Below are 20,574 nucleotides of genomic sequence, written 5' to 3' on the forward strand. Positions count from 1 at the left end.
TTCCCCCTCCCCGCGTGTACTTGTAAAACCGGGAAACAAATTTTCTGACATTTTATTCAGAAATTACTACGATGTGCAAAAAAAAATCATACATATTGATCGTGTATTTTTTACCATTCTGCATTCGAACGATACGAACGTTATTATATTTTCAGCGCGAGAGAACTCGGTTAGAAATTGGAAACGATTTTTACGGTCGGCGGAGCACGCGTCGTTTTTTGTCCTTCTTCCGAAGTGCGCGAGCGAAATATAGAAACGCTTCCTTTGTTATCCAAGGCTGGGTTCGTGTCGTCGTCGCGCGGACAAGCTGGCTGCCGCACACGCATTTTTTTTTCCTTCTTTCTTTTCGTACCGCAATAGTGCTCTCGCTTCACTCAGCGACGACCACGACGACGACGACGACCACGACGACGTAATTGCGTTATTATTTACCGCGCGCAATACCAACCGTCGCGCAACGGGCACATGCAGAAAGAGAAAACATGTCCGCGCGCGGGAAAACACGGCAATAAAACGTCATTACGCGAAATCGTGTGGCCGTCGGTCCATCGGCGCGAGGATTAAAACGAGATTAGGAATTGGAACGCATTCTCGATTGTATTGCGAACATTATGTACACGCTCGACTGCTATGCCGAGATAATTGTGTATCCTCCTCGTTACGTTCGATTTACCGTACTATTTTATTCCATCTACATCTCCGCATTGTTCGTGCCTATCGGCTATTAGCTGTACTAGACAGCGCCGCGACGGTGGGGTCAGTAATGAGATTAGAAAAATAATTACCGAACATCTGATTGCATTGTAAGGTGTAATTGTCTTGCAAGGGAATCATTTTTCTGCCGAAAGCTGTAATTAGCATGAAGAATAACGATAACTGCATGGTTAATCGGCTCGTGGAACGTCGCGGCGATTTGTTTGCCCGAGGAACGCGTCCTTGAGTCGCCCACCGGACCCGAGTTGAGCGCTCCGGTGATCTTGGCCTGACATTTCAATGCCCTCTGCGAAAAGGTTTTCGTGGAAAAACTGTGAACCTCTGTTGGTGATGCCGCGCTATCGTGATGTTTTGTTTTCGAATTCCCTGCCGATACGGTACGCGTGAGAGAGCGAGCGCTCTCGCGTCGAATCCTTGTCGCATAATTAGCCGATGGAAGCGGCACACAAACGTCTATAACCGCGTGTGTGGGGCAAGAGAAAAACAGCGAAGTTGAATTTAGAACGGATTCCAGAGATCGGGCTCGATCATCGACGGCTTACCTTGTACCGGTTTTACGGTCGATCTTTATTTCGTTACGTAAACCGAAATTATCCGACGCGGGGAATGTATCGATATCGTCAGTCGGTAATAGACGATGCAAATGAATTCCCTATTGATCGATGTACGGTGCGATCGTGTTTCATGTAGAGACAAATAGTTTCCTCGTTACTGACGCGTTACATAATTCGGTGTATAATCGGTTTACCCACAGTCTGTGTAGGCGACTCTCGGAATCGCGTGTTGGATGCAGATTCGTTTGTTCCGACGAAACGTCGAACGGTTCGCGAGAACCCCCGCGCGGTGTTTGTTGAATCCGTTAGTTTCCTGTTAATCGGACGCCCTCGACGGCCTTATCGGGGCCGGAAAATATGTCGGCAGTTCCTGGAATTCGAAATTGATGCGTAGAAGGAAGGGAGGCATCGCGATATCCGGAGAGGGTTGGCACATTTAGATTAATACGGATAATAGGCTACGCCGGGGGAAGTCCTTCGCGAATTTCGAGGTAATGTTTATGCCCGCGATGATCTCTAGTGCACGCGAGTACCAATGTGGTGGTAATGTGCTCACTTCGATAAAACAGGAACTCCCTCCTATCCGGGTTCGTTGTGGTCAGTGTTTGGAAAGCATAACGTGTAACTATGAAATTTCGAAAAGGACGAGTCTCCATGTCTGTGAACGATACTCTATATACCAGTGGTTGGCAATCTTTTTATATATTATAAAAGTATAACTTTCGGTAAAAACCATGCTATTCGAGTTAATTAATTTGTACAATTAGCGAGCTTACAAATATTTCGATCCTGAAATACAGAAATTTTTATTTTCGTAACTCGTTCAAGAACATTTTATAGCTCTTTATCTTCTTTCTGTTCTTTTTTTTTTAAGAAGTCAAATACAAGTAGTCCTTTGTAAGCGATCTTTATTTATAAATAACGTAATAAGGATAAGTCGGATACGCCTCTTGTATGGTGTTTGATGTTTGAAAATTCCAGGAGCCCCGTCAGCTGGTAAAACACCGCAGATTGTTTATTGTAATCTGGCTGCCACATGTTTTCATATCATGCCAGAGATAAGCTGGTTTTGAATGTCCATCTCGTGTTCAGCGAGTCGTGTTAGTCGGCACTCGTTTCCGAGTGACGCAAAAGAGAACAGGTTTTCCGTCGGCATTCCAATTATCGCTGTTTTTCCCGTGTCACGAAAGTTGCGTCAAAATACTCCTCTTAAATAATTAATCGCCTCGTGCACGTAAACGCCGATAGTCTCCTGATCGTAACTTCGTGGAAATCGATATTGAAAATGATCACGAGAACGATAAACGGTACGCACGTTTTGACGCGTTGTTCGTCGCGATATATTCGCCGTCGTGTCGCTGCGCGCGCGTTCGCATCACGTGATTCTGCGCGGAGAATATTTCTGGTAAGAAAGAAAAAGGACGTAATCGAAGTGGCGCTGTACGCATCTTAACGATGCGACGCAACGAAGGAAACTACATATCCTGGAAATGTCCAGCGCGACAAACAACAAAGCCTCTGGCGCCGTCGGGCGACACTATTGCGTGAATTTCGTGACGACGAGGTTATTTCGTGAAATCTTATCTCGTCGATGATTAAAAACCGGGTGATCGAGAAGTCGATTAATTCGACGAGTTTTTTAGACGAACCTGTGGGTTTTCAAGAGCGAAACGCTCCGCTTTGGTCGAGTTCTGCGAAGGCAGGAGAGTTCTTGGCCCGTTTCCAAGGCGACGACGAATCGCGGGGAAGCCGGCGTCGACGACAAACGATGCTCCACAGGTGTTTAAACTTAGAACTCGAGCTAATTAAGATCCTCCAGGCGGACGCGCAATTGGGAATTTCACAGATGCCGGGAAAAACCACTGTTCGCGAATAAACTCGATTTACAATATTTCCCGTTGCTAGGAATTACGGTTGTTTTCGCACGCGAGGCTCGACACGCCTTTCCTTTCGGAAGAACGCGGAGCGTGCACGTAAATTCTTTTCGTTCAAAATTTTTTTTACTACCAATTTTTCTCGCAACCCCCGTGTCAAAGATCATCAAAATATTTCTCCCCCCACCGAGTCGAGCACCTATAAATAAAAGTAGAAGGAATTTATTCGCTTCTCAATTAAATTGGACCGGACTCGAGAATCCGTGTTCTCCTACGAACAACTGTTACGCAAATAATTTCTTACGCCGTCGCGGAGACCACGGAGACAGCGCGGATACTTCGTATTTTCGCGCCTAGTAAAGATCTCGACGCATTAGTATAAATCTTCGGGCGACCGTCGCAGATAAATCGGCCAGTATTAAGCCTGGAACTTCGAACCATTACGCGATTCCGAAAGAATGTTGTTCTTGCCAGCCGGGAACAATGGAGAAAGTCGTAAAGGCACCCCTTTCTTATCTGTTTGCCCATAAAGTTACGGGAGACACTCGCGTTAAATATCCAAACTTGCCTCGAATTGTTTCCACGGTACATAAAACTCGCCAAGTGGGGCCGATATTTAGGGAGAAAAATTATTTACCGGGAGACTGGGGATTCGAATCCGGAACTTTCGGTTGGCAGCCACCTACTCTACCAACTGAGTTATTCAACGTATTTACTCTGGATCGAATATTAGAGAACAAGTAACAATCGCGTACAAATAACTCGGAAAGATCATTTATTTTCTTCCACAGTTTGCGTTAACGAGATTTGTATCGAAATATGAAGGAAAAATTTGCAAAAAGGGGCACCGGTGTCAATGTGCCGTCTTACGAATTGAACGGGGGCGCGGAAATCTCTCCCACCTTTTTCTTCTCTGGCTCTCTCTTTCTCGCCGTCTCTCTCTCTCTCTCTCTCTCTCTCTCTCTCTCTCTCTCTCTCTCTCTCTCTCTCTCTCTCTCTCTCTCTCTCTCTCTCTCTCTCTCTCTCTCTCTCTCTCTGTCAAGCGCACATACTCGAAATTCGAAGGTTATTTTTAGATTAGGTTTCCTCGTCGCGTATGGCCACGAAGAGCAGAACGGCATCGAGAGGCTCAGTGTAAGAGAGGCGTCGGTGGAGGACGCAGTGGTGACGAACTCTTCGAAAAGTGAGAAGAAGAAGAGCGTGTGCGAGGGAGGAGAATCGAGAGAGTGGAGAGAAAGAGAGAATAGGGGAGGGGAGCGCACACCGACGTCCCGAACGATCTCTCACGAACGAACGATCGACTGAAATTACTTTTTCTTTAATCCCAAGTGTCCTTTCGTAACCCCACGAAAACGAGTTCACTCGTTCCTTCCTTTTGACCCCTCGTCCTCTCACGTTCCCCTAAGTTATACTTCCCTTCCTTTTTTTTTTCTTTGTTTACTTTCTTTCGACGACGAAACGAACACTGAACGAATAACCGATACCTCGAGCTATGGCAGCCACCGCCATGGATCCAGTCGACATTGCTAATATCCTCGCGCAGGAACTGCTTTATCAGCAGGTAATCCTACATGTTCGAGATATCGAAAAGTATTTTTGATTGTTGGCTTTGTTATTCGAAGAATCATGGTTAATTTTGTCTCGTCCACTACTGCTCTGTATCGTGCAAAAGTATTCGTATATTATTCTCTCGTTGAAAACATAACGCGTTCGAAGATTTTTAAGGCTTCCGGTGATGTTCGTTTTCACCGTGTCGTAACATGAAATAGTACTAGGGACTTTTATCGAGCGTATATTCTGTTTTTGTTTACGACCGAACAAATGGTCGTGTCACTGGGCATAAAGTTTGAAACAGCTGGGAGATTTATTTTCAAAGTGATAGACACTCGACTTATACCATATTTTCTGTTTTGTACCAACAAATAAATCCAGGCATTAAGTGGTCGAATACATTTGACCACATGGCTTGTGCAGCAAGGTTACGAAATCACGAGACACTAAAATCGTACGGCTAATTACAAGTTTTACAGCTGCGTGGTAAAAATTAAAAATTATCCAATAACCGGGGAAAAAACGACTTTTGTCGTCGGTATGTAATTAAATCAATTGTCCAGAGTTATTCAAAATAAGTGGTCGTAAAAAGTGGCGATGTTCAGCGAAAAGTCACGTGGCGTGCAAAAGTAGTCGGTTTAAATTTAGAAAATCATTTAGAATACCTTCGAATACGCTTCTAAATTCGATTTACTCGAGGATGACGTGTCTGCTCATTGTTGACGGATCGCCGGCTCGAGAATCACGTTCAATTACATTGTGCCTCACACAAAGTAGCCTTCTGTTAGAAGAAAACAGTATAAAGGACCTCGAGGGGCATCGAAAGCGACTGTCTAAAATAAACACACCACTTGGCAGGCCTTCGAAATAGTGTTTCATTCACTCAGCCCGTTAGTCGAGCAGGCGAATTAAGTCGAACCGAGTTCGAAAGGAAATCGCAAACACCGAAAAACGTCATCCGTCTCGTGTCCTCCCGCGCGACACGCGAGTTTCTAACGTCGACGAGGCGAAGAGAGAGAGAGAGAAAAAAAAAACACGATAGACGTGCACTCGTGCGCCGCCGCTGAACTTGAAGGAGAAAGTCTATTCGACTCGCGAACGCACGTTATTGAGCCCTGTTAACATATGCGGGAGCATTATTGCGACGCGGACGAGCAAGAATTGAGCAACGTTGTGCAACAAACGTTGGAAGTTCCACCCGCTCCGGTGAAACAAACAGATCGTAAAGGAAACGAGGTTGCGTATTAAACCACGGCTCGAATATTTTTACGTTCTGTAAAAATGGTTGAAACTATACCGACCGAGTACCTTGAGGGAACACTCGCGTGGAAAAAGTAACCTCGACGATTCAAGCGGTAAACATGCGACAATAACGTGCCGGCTTAACGAGTCTCTCTTCCTTCTTCTCTGTCTCGCGTGAACGTAAAATATTCCACAGTGTTCGAAGACGTACGGAGGATACACGAATCGTCCTACGTCCGATTAAGCGTCCGATTACAATTATTTTATCGTCGTCGCTTTCGAGCCGAGTCTCTTTCTCTCACTCTAAGCGAGAATCTATTTTTCGCGGTATAATGTTACGTGCACGTGCGGTCGAGGGAGGCCTGGTGGTGGTTCCCCCCAGGTTCGGTTCACTGTATCGCTTTAACAGTTTTTTCTTTTCGCGCCCGGAGCTTTTTTTTTCCTTCTGCCATGGAAACGCGCTCTCTGGCTGCGTTTCGCAACGATTTTCTGGTTGCCGATATCGCCCTTTGTCCGCTCGTAACGCGGGCCCAGGACAGATTAAAACAGCAAACGCATTTATTTATAGAACCAGCGAACGTGTGTGTATGTGTGCGTGTATGGTGTGTGTCGCCTGGAGTGTGTGCACGCGCGCGCGTGCCACACGTGTATGTGTGTGTGTATGTGTGCGTGTACGCTCGCTCGGTGTCGCGCACAGCGGGTAGAAGGGAGAGAACACAAGTGCATCGCGAAACGGAAGACGCGCGTGCATGCCAACGGCGGACTTCGGGAAAAAAAAGCGCGTCGCGCATCTGCGCGAAATATTTCTGAACGTTTCGCCGCCAGGGTGTCGCGCAGGGGTTGACGCACGCGACCGCACCGTCGTCCCTCCTTTATCTCTGTTTTCCTCCATCGTTCGTCGCGGTCTCACGACCTTGCCGCTGCTCGATTGATTTCGAAAGGCGATCTCTAGAACTCCGGCGATAATCGTTAATACCGGTTCGCGCACATAGATCGCGCGGCAGCAATTTTCGCGTCGTTTCACGCGAAACACACTCGCCCGTTTATCAACCGACGTTTCCTCTCCTTCGTAAATAGAAATGGATATCTTGAAATTTTGATTTCCGTTAAAGCACGCCGGCATCGCGGGAAACGAAACGTATCGCGCGCCATGATGTATTTGACGTGCACGGCGATGCTCGTACGTAAAAATTGTTTATTCCTCGTAAATTAAAAATTCCTGATTTACTAACGTGGCCGTTGCCAGTCGAAAAAATACTTTATTCGCCAGATTATGGAATGTTCTGCGTACCTTGCGTCGTGACTAGATTAATGACACCTCGTGTTAGGGATGCAAGAACTGAGACGAGTATATACGGCTATTTCTAGAAACTACGTACATACGTATTTTGTCGTTGCAAGTGGTGGCGATATATGCCAGCTACTATTGTTGGAAAAGGCTCGTTACGAGTGCTATAGTACCGTAATTTGAATGCATCGGCTCTGAAAACGCCGATAGGTACGACGATCGTGTCCGGATTAAAAAATTTGACACTTGTGGAAATAAAGCCGTTAGTGGGCTTCGACTTTCACTTTGTGAAAGATACGGAAGTTTCAGCTAGTAGGATGGATTCTCCGAGGTGTTGTTACGCAAACTTCGGACAGTAAGAAACACGTACAATGCATCGTGTCGTCTTCGAGCACGTTGTGACGCGTTCCTCGAATAAACGTTGACTTGTCAGAACTTGCACAGACATGTCTAACAAAATGGTACAGAGTTCGTTCGCCAGCGCCTCGCATCGTCCGACGTACTCATACCGACCATGCGCATTAATGTGTACGGCCCGTCGGTCAACGTATGTATCGAGTAATAATCTCAGTCTCGTGACTACTAGAAAAAAAAAAAAAAGAAACGATTCGACAGATATTTCCTTTCGTAAAATCGAATCCCTTCTCTAATCAACCACGCGAATATGATCGATCCTTTTGAATCTGAGACGCGTTTTCCTCGTCATTTGTCACAGTACTTTTTCACATCGTTAATTAATTTTCTCACGACTTGTCGTCCGATGGTAAGCCGTGTAACGTCGGTAATTTTTATTATTTTTGAATCGAGTATTGTAATACGAATAAAAGAATTAAATATCAACGATCGTGTGAATCGAATCCAAACCGAATGACGAAATAAGTCCAACGATCGCGTTTCGAAATTTTTGCGGCAGATTAAAGCGAAGCAAGGCAAGATCGTGAGCCCCGATAATCTTTCACCGCAAACAGGCAATGTCGGTTTTCGAAGTTCCATAGATAAATAATATTCACTGTAACGGTTTCTTTTTCTTCTCCTCAAAGGGTAACTGCCGTCTCGTTGACCACACCTTTGTCGTTTCACACATTTTCGGCCCGATAGAGTCTACATCTATAGGAAGTAAATAAGAACCGATAACTCTTCCCGCGGTAAACACTGCGCCTCCGCTGCGTCTCTAAATTTATCGAGCCTTCAATAACCGCTGTAATAACGGAATTGCCTTCCCGGGATTGCCGTGGCCATAAATTTCGGATCGTGCCAAATCGAGAGATCGTACCGAACAAAGACGGCTTCCAAGTACATATTACCTGATTTATGCGCGCGAACGCATCAACCGAGGTCTGCAATAAATTGTGTTCAACACGCGCGAAGGTCGAGAGGATGGATTAACCCCTTCGAGCGCGAACTTTTATACGTGAGAAATTAAGTAAGAAAATGATCCGTTTTCCCCTCGAAGGAAAAGAAAGGAATAAAATTCATAATTTTATATTTCACCGTAATAATCGAATATATTGATAAATTATCTCATCAATGGTACGAAATTGATCGTCGAAAATTACAATTGAAATTAAATTTCTCCAAGACGAAATACGAAGTTAATTTTATTGTTTCGAAAGTTATGGGAATCTCGTAATCGGGGCAAGGCTGGCTTCGTATCCCGACGTCGAAATTCCAGAAACCGGTGACGCGCGGAAATGATTTGGTAACGCCTAAGTTTATCGTTCCGGACATTCCTGAACTTGTTGCGCGCGGCAGGATCGACTGGGTGGGCCGCGAACTTTGTGGGTGGATGATTACTCTTGCGATGAAGCCGGTGTTCGGTGGTGTACTAAATAAGTAATTTTAGCGATGACACTCGGGCAGATGCGGTGCCCCAACGATTATGAACCGCGATTCCGCGTTAAAAATAGATGGAAAATAAATTTTCGACGAAAATAGGAAAACAACGAATTTCGGTCGAAACGTTCTTTTTCTAAGGAGCTGTTTTCTTATGGGTCGTTTTTTTTTTTTTCTTCAAAAATTTTGAAACCCCAATGTACAATCGGGGTCTACCCATTGTCTACGACACGAGTGTGTCAAATGTATACCGAAGTGTCAACAATCTCTCATACAATAGATCGAACGGGAAAAAAAAATCAAATAATTCCGTGCAATCTCCGATAGTCTTGTTTTTCTACCGCAAGCGATGGATAACCGATCTAGGGACCCGACTCTACCGAGTATTTTTATTCAATTTACCAATTACTAGAAACATGCAAATAATCTAAAAACAAAGGTACACTGTACAAGGTATTTAATTATTAATCAATTTAGTTGGACATCAATTTAGTTTTGATTCATAAAATTCGAAAAATTCATATTTCGAACCGAATCGAGAACAAAGATGGCGAAATGTGACCGTCCAGTAAATCACGATATTAGAACCGAAGGGTCAACGAAGACACGTCCTATGCCCGATCTCCGGCGATTGTTTCGTCTCCTCTGACGTCTACTCGTCGCGGATCGTCCTTCGTTAACGATCAGAACACGGATCGTAATTTTAGAAATGATAGCGCGTGCTCGTGTGTGTCGTCTTTTCTTACGAGAGCGAAGGACGCGCTTCTCCTTCCTGCGTCCTTTTGTGCTTTCTGGGAAACGTGTGCCGGCTGTAATACGTCGCGCGTCCCCGTCCGCCGATTGGTCGACGCGATAATGGGGGAACGCGAGGTTGTCGCTACGTGAGCTGCGATTCGAGCCGTGTCATTAATATATCATCGTAGCTGGACGTGTACACACTTTTATTCGCCGATGAAATCCGTCGGGTGACTGACAATCGTGTTTCCATGACGGCTCTTCGTGCCGTGGAACACGTACGATTGTCAACGTCAACGTCGCGATATAGGTTTGAGGCCACGAAACTCGTTTTTTTTTTCTTCTAAATGGGTTACGAACTTCGCAGCCTGGGCGTGGAATTTCTTCGCGTATGAAATATTTTCGTACGATTCTCGGAAATTTCGACTCCCTCTATTCGGTTACCGAGCGTGCCGCTCGACCTATCCGGATCGTCGGAAGAATTTTTTTTTTTCTTTAATTATTTACACTTCCGAAAATTCTCACAGCTTGGCGAAACGTCGGTAAACGTACCCAACTCTTAAAAGTAACCGATAGTTTTCTAAACAAAATTTTTTTGTAAACTTTAAAATATTCTAGCTCGCCATAACTCGATTAGAGTTATAGCTCGAGTAAACCTCTTCAATGGTTTAATGAAAAAAAGAGAAAAAAAAGAATTGTTCGTTACCCAATTATTTAGGGCATCGAATTATTCTTTGTCTCCCTTGGTTGCTCATAATCACGGTATTTAAGTTACAATTAAATACGAGATGTCGAGATACCGTGTAACGTTTACCGCCGCGCGAGTGCTATTTATGGAGGTTATGGTAACCGAGATTAGAACGTGCAAACACGAATTCGAAGATTGAAGATTACCGGGAAGGGGGCAATCGTTAGGAACGTCACGATAATACGTCGTAATTTTAGCGATGATGATGTCGAACGATAAAGATTCGCATACCTTGAAACGCAACCCCGGATAGTCTATCTGGTTCGTCCGATAGCTTATCGACTATTGGATCACGGATATTTTTATCTGTAAATCTCGACGGATTAAGGTTGCCCGCGATATCGAGGCGAGGAGGAAACGATAACGCGCGTGGCGAACGCGCGTATCGCGTATACCTTTCCGTCCGTAGTGCTTTCGTTCTTTTTTTTCCTTCTTTTTTCTTTTCTCTTCTCGCGTCATTTTTTATCCGCGTACTTCGCCGTTGCACAACGCCCTCATTTTTCTCGGAACTAAATCGTTTATTGGAATCGGTGTTCGCGTTGCTCAACAGCTTGTCGATAATACGACGAACTTCTTTTATCTGACCGGGTAACGTACAACCCGGCGGCGATCTAATGCGCAGTAGTAGTACCTTTCGAAGGCAATCGCGCTCCGCAGCTGCCAGCGAAAAACCATTTGTTTCCTAGCCGTTTCGTTATCTCCGTGCACCTGGCAAAGTCGTGTTTATAGTTTTGCGTGGTCACTGCGCCGCGCGCGGCAGTCGTCCGTTGTGTGTGTGTGTTTTTTTTTTCGTTCCGCCGACGGAGGAAGAAGGAAAGAAACCGTTCGGACTGTTTTTTTAACCGCCATGCGGGTTCTCCGTAACCGTCGGGTATCCACTGTTCCGACGATACTCGAGGTATTTATTTCTTTATCCGCGGAACGACTGTTACAATATTTCTGGTACGATCGATCGTGTTTAATTGTATATTAATCGACAACAAACTCGAATGTAGCCAATGATGCAGCACGGGAGCAAATTGTTTAAGGTTAAAATATTGGGTCGTTCGGAAAGTCGTTTCGTTATTTTCGGTGAAAATGAAATACGATTTTTTTTAGAGTATATATAAACATTTTATTCAATTATATATTCTCCATTTTGGAAAACGAAATCACTTTCCGAACAACCCGATATTAATTTACGAAGTGAAGAGCCTTGTTCTTCTTTTAACGATCAGGAAACGAGGTGCGGTATCGAATTAATGAATGACCAAAATTTTATGTTGCAGTTGGTATCTCTGGACGGATTGCACAGCGGAGTGCCGACCAGAACGACGCCGACGTTGACGCCGACGACGCTCCGAAGTATCGAGCAGACATTCTTGGAGCTGACCAGCGAGTCAGCGTCGCATAGTCGCGAAGCCGGGTTCGTGCCACCGTTGGTCGAACCCTCACAGCCAACGCCAGCACAGACGCAAAACACGACGGCGCATCACACCATTATCACCACCGCCGGCCCTGTGGCCGCCAACACTACCCTCGTGGAGAGCCATCAGACACAGCCGCAGCAGCCAACGAGGCGCAACATGGGTGGCAGGAGACCCACCAGAACGATCGGGATGAGCCCCGAGGAGGAGGAGCGACGACAGATACGTCGCGAGAGGAACAAGATGGCAGCAGCCAGATGTCGCAAGCGAAGAATGGATCATACCAATGCCTTGTTAGAAGTAAGTCGTCGAAACCTAGTCCGAGCGAAAGATTTCCACCGCTCAAGGTCATCGAAGGGACCCCACCACTTATTCTATCGCTCGACGAGTCGAAATGTCGTTCCTACGTTGCTCAGAAGGAGTGGGGGAAGAGAAAGTGTGCACGATCTCGGTGACAGTGCTGACCAATCGAACTCCAAAGTTCACGGGCCTTTCCCCCACTCTGCCTCGGTTGCCACGGTACCCTCCGCGCAGATACATCGCGCATCACGTGTCTAAGGAACACCACCTCCTTGGCGAGACACGTGTGTGTCGTGTACCGAGCACTTCGATACAGAAATCGAGATTACCAATTAAGTACTTAAAATAAGATTTATTACACTTGTCATCAAATCCGAGCGAAAATTGCGTAAACCGACTGGTGAGATTCTCCCGATAAAAATGAGTCCAGACGCGACCCTAATCAGACCATCATTGTTGTACAAAATTTTTTTTCAAAAGCGATACACAAGTATCTTGTAATTAAAAATTGTGTTTGGACTCGTTTCCATCGGGAGAACTTCGTCGGTCTGGTACCAATAAGGAAAAGAAGTGACGATTGGTGTAAGAGAATCTTTCCCCGGTTATGTGAAATCTTTCAGACCCGATTCAATTTCATATAAACGGGGCGTGGTTAAAGAGACACGGATTTCTTTCCATTTCTAACACGGATATTGTTTCGCCAGGAGACTGAGGACTTGGAACAAAAGAAACAGAGCTTGCAAGAGGAGATCCATCAGCTGCAGCAGGCCAAAGACGAGTTGGAGTTCATCCTGGAGGCTCACAGGGCGGTCTGTCGGCTACGTTCCGCGTCACCTCCGGATGTGAAACCCGTGATAAAACCGGAACTCTCGGCCGAGGAGCAATTTGCCGCAAGTCCGAAGCGCGAGCCGGTGCACGCCGCGAGACCGAACAGACCGAATTCATTGCCAGTTGGCTTCGACAACAACAACAGACCGAATTCCTTGCCCATATTCACCGAACCGAAGGAGAGACCGGACTCGTTGACGTTCAAGACGGTCGAGACGCCATCCTTCATGAAACCGTCGCTGGACATCGCGGGAATGCCGATCACGACGCCCACTAGCGGCATACCGTTCAATTTCGAGTCACTGATGGAAGGTGGCACCGGTCTCACGCCAGTCTCGACGCCCCTGATACCGTCCTGCTCGACACAGCAGAGAAACAATCTGGCCGCGGTAGACCTCAGCTCTCCGGATGCAAATCCACCGAAGCTTGTGAGTTTGTGACGCCAAGAGGGCCTCGAGTACGGATCGAACGAGGACGATCCGGAATGAAGGGTCTTTGTTTTATCACTACCACTTTGTTTTGCGGATGAATCGTAAAAAAATTGTACAGCAGGAGGAGGAGGAGGAATACCATGACGCGAGAGGGAAGCTTGACGAATTCTTTTCTACATCACCAGTTGCCATACGTTGACTACGATTAACACATCGATCTTGTCGGGCAGTATTGATACGAGGACAACCCCCTCTGCAACGGAATTTGCCCTTTCTCCTTTCCTTTTTTATCTTTCAATTTGGAGAGCGAGATAGATCGTACCTCTTCCGTCGAACCGATCGACTCGATGGGAAACGCGCGTACGATGCATTTCTGATATTGGAAACGAATTACACGTTTGTAAAGAAGAAGAAAAAAAAAAAAGAACACGTTGCAATAAAAAAAAAAGGATGTCGTTGCACTGTTATCATTGATTGTACATTCGAACGAACATTTCACGCAGCGGGGATACACACGAACCCACGGAACGGTTACCGTTGTCATGAGATTTTGGTAACTTTCGCCCCCCACTCCCAACCCCCAACCCCCAACCCCCAACCCCGATCGTGTTTCTTGACGAGATTCATCGCATCGAGAATAATTCAGTATTCACGTCTGTCATGGATTTATCGCCCGTTCAGCAAGCTGTTAATATAATTCTTACAATCTCCGCGAGGAGTGAATTTTTCGATTCGCTTTGAGGCTAAAAAGAATTTGTTCTTGTTATCGCGTTCAAGGGGCGTGAATCAGTAGCGGAAATGACATATTCGAGGAACGAAGTATTTTTTTGTGCATCATGAACCGGGAATATAGTCGCGGATGATAGCGGTATCTGCGCGCGCGCAAGTGATATGTAATTGTATTTAACTCGTAACGTTTTACGCAAACAAATTAGAATGTAATAACGGAGCATACGATAAGATTGTCACGTTTCCTTTTTAAGAAGTCGAATTAAGAGGAAAAATTTTATACGATTAATTAATTGTACGCCGGTGATGAGCCGCGTAGGGACATTTTTATGGCAATCGTTTTTAGCGCTCAAAAACTTTTTGTAGATTAAGAACATCGTGTCGTCTTTGAATTGCGCCTAATCATCCAATCGTAGCGTCGCACAATTCAAAGGTAACCAGTAAAGCGGCTTAACGACATTTAAAAATTATATATATATATATATATATATATATATATATATATATATATATACATATATATTGGAGACTGCGGATGCATTTCTGCATTCGTTTGCCTTTCGACTCGTCCAAGCCGCTTTTATGCAATACGAAAAGATTTATGTGCAACTGACGTGTTTGCAAGTCTCACCCCATAACATTTAATCCCTCCATACATATAATATATACACATACATATATTTTACTATGTATGACATTTTTGCATGATCTTAAGCAATATTAATATATTTATACGTGGTTGCCGGTTGCGAGGCTGGTTGGTGTTTTGATACAAGACTTTCATTATTATTTTTTTTTTCTTTCTCGATGGCTCGTCAATGATGTTTCACAAGCTGCTCGATGTCGGGCCAGCCACGCAATTGGCGACCGCGATCAATGATCGTATAAAAAAGATTGTAACGCACCATTGATAATGCTGCAATATATTTTGATTAGATTTGAACGAATTCGAGAAACTGAACATGTGTAATTTGTCGAGAACAATAACGATGTTTCGATCGAATAAATTGTTACTTGTCTTAGCTGTAAGCATAGCCGCCAACTATGTGGTGGCTGATAAATGCGGCGTTCTTCGGAAGTAAATTAAATTGTGCAAATAACTGTTACATTAGAGTGATCGAATTTTCATCTTTGTAAAGTTGAACTGCCGATTTCTTAATACAAACAATTTCATAAAAATAACAATCAACGGTATATATATATATCGGTTTTAAAGTAAACATTATTACTTTATTCCTTACAGTTCATCATTTGTACAAATTATTATCGTCGTGCGCTAGCTTTGACGATGTTCTAGCAGAATCCTGTAATCTTCTTAATTGCGTCTGCTTCGGAAATGGAATCCATTATTTCGTAGCGGTTAAATTCTAATGAAAACGTTGCATGACCCGATGAAATTATCCTCAGCGTTGTTGAGTATTGCAACAATTCAGCTAGTGGAACGAAGCACTTGATCACCTATTCACAATTTAGTAAGTTAAAATTTGCAAACCTGACAGTTCAGTTTAAAAAAAATATTAGTTACCTTATTCTGTCCGCGCATATCAATACTTAGTATTTCTGCCCGCCTTTTTGAAAGATCCGCCATGATAACGGTTGAATATTCATCCGCCACCACGACCTCCAAGAACATTATTGGTTCCAGTAGTACCACTACACTTTTCTTCATCAGCTAAAAATATGAATAGATATACCCGTTAAAATTTCAGTCTTGAAAGAAAAATAATTGATCTCAAAAACTTGTTTTCTTCGAGAGCTAAAATTAAAAAATATATATATATATAATCAAATAGCTAAAAAAGATAGAAGCGAGGCGATAGTGATAGCATCAATGTTTGAAGAACTACGTGGTAACAACACTATAATGTGATTAAAATCAGCTGGACCCTCAAGGTTATCGAGGGGTTACCCCCACCACTATACCTTCTGACATAAATATACAGATTAACCAACACCTTGAACCTCAATTACGATTCAAAATAACGTAAAAGTAAAACGTGTGAGTAATTCGTTATAGGTATTAATTACCTAACTCATTTTTCAGCCTGTCACTACTCAGTCTCCAGATTAAGTTTGCTATTCGCAACCGTAACAATTTGCCACACCGTAACTACCCTCGAACAAGTGGAGAAACAACATGTCTCGTATTGAAGCTTGCTCCGTTTTCAAGCAACGATATCTGAAGTCAGGAAACAAGCGAACAGAACGATGTAAATTCTAAAGTACCAAGATCGGCACAAATATTTTTTATTTGCGTCAAATAAATTCGTAATTTAATGTTCGCCGGATATGTGTCGCTTTTGTGCACTATCGGCAAGAAACCGTTAGAATATTGGAGTAAACAGCATTCGCAATCCGGACGTATCCGCAAGATTCTAGATTCAGATTTACTGGAAAATGTATGTCCATAGAGGTGAACTCAGTGTTATATTCAACTTATTTGAAATTGTTCTAATCGGTTCTATTGCAGGTGATTGAAATACAGGACTTCGAGCAATCTAATGGCTACGGCACCTCTATCCTTTGTCCATTCGATACGTCACAGTTTCTTAATATCGATCTACCGATCCTAGTAGTGGTTATAAAGAACCTAAACCTAAAATGCCGTTTGCAAGTGCAGGTAATTGCTTCAATTTTAACTTGCGTCAGAAATGGTCGGTACAGTTGTCTGACACTACATTATGGTCTAATCTTTGGTCGTGTTGATCTTACAAATTTTTCTGCAATTTTAAACTACAATATTCTTCTAAAATCTAACCGATATTATTACCAAGAAATTATTCACTTATTTGAAATTGAGCATATTAAAATGTCAGAGGACTGTAGATACTAACTAAGCCAGATCGTCTTGTGCTAAAGTACAACTTGAATCAAACTAGGTGATAGACACTCAAAATTGCCTGCATCATTTTCAATTCACCAACGCGGACACCGAGAAGCACAACTCCAAAGGCGTGATATGTCGTGTGAAAGTAAAACTGGAAATCGGCTGGAACAAGCTGGAACTGAACCTATCGCAATTGACACAGACCGCCTTCCAGAGCACATATGCAGCTACACAGAGGTTGCAGATATACGGGAACTGTCGTCTGCGTAGAATCTATTTCATAGATAAGCACTACAATAACCAGGATATTTGTCCCAAACTGTATCATGCGTTTCTTGACGCTTACATGCTAAAGTGGGGTATTTACATGGTCGATAAGATGACGCAAACTACCATCAAAAGAAACAAAAACAAGATTAGGGAGAGCAGCAATTCAAGGAGTCTTGCAAAGCACTATAACAATGAAGATATTAAAGAAACAGAAATTGCTGACAACACCGCAAATGAATCTGTTCGCAAGACAGTTGACGAGAATTTCTTAAGAAACTTGCAGATGAAGAACGACATACTGATCAACGACTTCTTCGACAGACAATCTTCGAAATTATCTCATACCTCGGAGTTTAAACAGCAAGCGAAATTGAAGCGTTATGCGCTTCCAATATTGAACACAAAACCTAAATCATTCCATTCGAGTGTAGTTTCACAAGATGCTCTTAAGAAGATCAATGTCCTTAGAACGTTTACTGACACGTGTTTATCCAGCGAGGAGAAGCGTAAAGATGAAAAAGCTGTGGAATCTATACAGGCTAATTGGCAATACAGGTACTTCCTTGGTAAAAATGAGTCTAACAGAGGTGATTCATCTAAGCAGAATAGACCTAAGACAATGTTGGAGTACAAGCCCAAGTCTTTATTGGTGTTATCTATGATGAAATCTGATACTGGAAAAGGGAAAATTTTAGATACTACAATGAAGACTGCTGAGATGGCCAAGCAACATGAAAACGACACAACCGACAATAGATTGTTAAATAGTTGATTCCAAAAATTAGTTCATCAAAATATCACGTTTTAATATACCGTTTCATATTTTAATTAAATGAATACATGAAGCAAATCAAATGTAAATCTAAACTGTGAAATGTGTTTTTACCTTCTGAATACTTGACGAAATAGCAGCAGCAACACTCATTGGCAATGTACCAAAGCCATATTCCAGCCAATGCAATTTTATCCCCATGTTTATAACTGGAAAACCTAGTTTTGGCCCATGCTGAAGCACACATCTGACACCATCTTTAATTGCCTTCATCATTTTTGGATGTATAGCATCAATATTTTTGATACAATCTGGTGTTCTATCTAATAGTAAAGTCTGACTTGCATGGTAGTTTGGTATCAATGATACAGTTGTCATGACTGTTTGATTACTGTTACTTACTTTATGCTCAAAGTTGAAAGTATCTTTGACAGAATTTATTATACTTTCTCTGTAGGAAATTTGTAAGGGGCCTAAATCAGCATCAATATTGTATTCTGATTTAATTCTTTCTTTAATAATTTCTATGTGCAATTCGCCCATGCCTGCAAGTATTATTTGGCCATTGTCATTATCATATGTCACTCTCAAGCTTGAGTCTTCTCTTTCAAGTTTTTTAAGAGCAGTCTCTAAAGCTGTTTGAAAAGCAAAAGATGGTGCTTCTATTGAACAAAAAAAAACAGGTTCCAATATCTTTGAGGTTGAAGTAAAAAAATTTTCCACATCATCAGAATTAATGTTTTTTTGTGTTTGTAGAATCATTTTTGCATGACTGGCTATTTTAGAATTGGAAGTGAATAAATCACCAGTTGTACTATGTTTCAAACCTGTAACTGCAGCAATATTACCATGACTAATATGGGATACAATTTCATAGTCGTCTGCACAAGCAATATACAATTTGCCAATCTGCTCTGATATGTTTTTGTGAATATTATACACTGTATCACCTTTATTCAAGCTACCAGTGTAAATTCTAAAAAAGGTTATTGGTCCTTTTTGCTTGTCATGAACAACTTTGAATGCTTTGGCAGATAAGTGTTCATTAAATGATTTATAGTACTTTAAATACATATTTTGATCAGGTGATGGTAGATATAGGAGAATGCTATCCATTAAAGGTTGTATTCCCATATTTTTATAAGAACTACCTAAGAGAACAGGAACACCCTTTCTACTTATGGTAGTTCTATATATAGAGTCAAATAACAGTTGTGGAGAAATTGAATCTAAAGATTCTTGTTCAATAATTATGTCGGCTAGTTTGTCATCTATATTAGACAATTTATCAGCCAAATCTCTTCGCTTTTGAAATGCTAGTTCCCATAAACTTTTATCCTCACTTTCAGATAATTTTATTCTTGTAACCTTTGCACCTGTATATTTTTTATCAAAAATTAATTTTTCCAAAGTAACCACATCCACAATAGCATTTAAAATCCCTTTTTCTTTTATTGGAAATTGTGTAGGTAACGTTTCCACATCCAACTTTGACTCAATAGATTTTAAACTTGCATCAAAGTTGGCATCTGGTCTGTCCATTTTATTCACATAGATAATTCTAGGTATACTATATTTATCAGCTTGTCTACAAACTGTTAATGTTTGAGCTTCAACACCTGCAGAACCATCAATTATAATAACTGCACCATCTAATACTCTTAACGTTTGCTCTACTTCCATAGTAAAATCAATATGTCCTGGAGTGTCTATTAAATTAATACGATGATTCTTCCACTCAAATGTTACTGCTGCAGAGGTAATTGTTATACCACGTTGACGTTCTTGTTCCATGTAATCCGTTGTTGTATTTCCATGGTGAACTTCTCCCATATGTTTAATCAGACCAGAATAATATAACATTCTTTCTGTAGTAGTAGTTTTACCTGAAGAATTATTGTTAAAATCATAATTGATGATAAGAACAGAATTTGGCATTATTAGTTTATCTTAAGAGTATATTAAAATTAGACAAACCGGCATCGATGTGTGCCAAAATTCCGATATTGCGAATTTTTGCACTTTCATACTCTTCTTTATGTTTTCCTTTAACAATTTTGGAAACTTGGTGTGCATTTCGTTTTTGAAACTTACTCCACGAAGTTAGTAACCTACGTCTTAACATGACTTCTAACCTATTTAGTTATGTCAATTGATAGTTTAGCGAGAAAAACGGACAAGAGAATAAGGAGTGAAGTTCTCAATTACCTGTCCCTTTCCAAATTTTGATGATTCTTAAATCATCTTCTGCACTTCTCTTCGATATTTATTTCTTGTAAATACCCTGCAAAAGAATTCATACTTTTCTTGTTGATATTTAACGTGTGACCACGTTAAAAATTTCGTAAAGATAAAATTAATGCAGCTAGATATAAAATAGCAGAAAGTTGACAGTACTGTGTGTGTGTGATACTATGTCAGTTGGATAATGCGTAAAAAAAAAAAAATAAAATTTGATCATTAGGTTTTTTA

At 42.4% G+C, this 20,574-nt stretch overlaps 3 protein-coding genes across 8 annotated transcripts in view; 2 read left to right on the plus strand and 1 right to left on the minus strand.

The window, feature by feature from the left end:
* Positions 1–13,971, plus strand: part of Kay (transcription factor kayak) — a 34,970-nt gene extending 20,999 nt beyond the window's left edge. For 2 of the 5 annotated variants that reach the window (XM_076309979.1, XM_076309978.1), the window contains exons 2-4: positions 11,808–12,245; positions 12,950–13,501; positions 13,623–13,971. In XM_076309979.1, coding sequence (XP_076166094.1) covers positions 11,808–12,245; positions 12,950–13,501; positions 13,623–13,703 — 1,071 coding nt within the window. In that variant the 3' untranslated portion in view covers positions 13,704–13,971. Of the gene's footprint in view, positions 1–4,269; positions 4,704–11,807; positions 12,246–12,949 lie in introns of those variants that run through there. The other 3 variants (XM_076309981.1, XM_076309983.1, XM_076309982.1) reach the window with 3 other exon arrangements.
* Positions 13,972–14,729: 758 nt separating this feature from the next.
* LOC143146027 (uncharacterized) lies at positions 14,730–18,191 on the plus strand. The gene is made up of 4 exons (XM_076309977.1): positions 14,730–15,705; positions 16,278–16,632; positions 16,704–16,853; positions 17,113–18,191. The coding sequence occupies exons 2-4, from the start codon at positions 16,510–16,512 to the stop codon at positions 18,100–18,102; spliced, it is 1,263 nt and encodes a 420-aa protein (XP_076166092.1). The 5' UTR covers positions 14,730–15,705; positions 16,278–16,509; the 3' UTR covers positions 18,103–18,191.
* Positions 15,438–20,529, minus strand: Mrrf2 (mitochondrial ribosome recycling factor 2). Of its 2 annotated transcripts, XM_076309975.1 has the most exons (5): positions 20,311–20,528; positions 20,080–20,237; positions 18,217–19,988; positions 15,759–15,905; positions 15,438–15,691 (listed from the first exon to the last, which is right to left on the minus strand). In XM_076309975.1, the coding sequence occupies exons 2-5, from the start codon at positions 20,225–20,227 to the stop codon at positions 15,527–15,529; spliced, it is 2,232 nt and encodes a 743-aa protein (XP_076166090.1). In that variant the 5' UTR covers positions 20,228–20,237; positions 20,311–20,528; the 3' UTR covers positions 15,438–15,526. The 2 variants fall into 2 exon arrangements, with proteins under 2 accessions (XP_076166090.1, XP_076166091.1); XM_076309976.1 differs by having other exon boundaries at positions 20,080–20,529.
* Between the last annotated feature and the right edge of the window lie 45 nt (positions 20,530–20,574).

This window comes from Ptiloglossa arizonensis, chromosome 4 (assembly GCF_051014685.1).
Source record: "Ptiloglossa arizonensis isolate GNS036 chromosome 4, iyPtiAriz1_principal, whole genome shotgun sequence".
Lineage (NCBI taxonomy): Eukaryota > Metazoa > Arthropoda > Insecta > Hymenoptera > Colletidae > Ptiloglossa > Ptiloglossa arizonensis.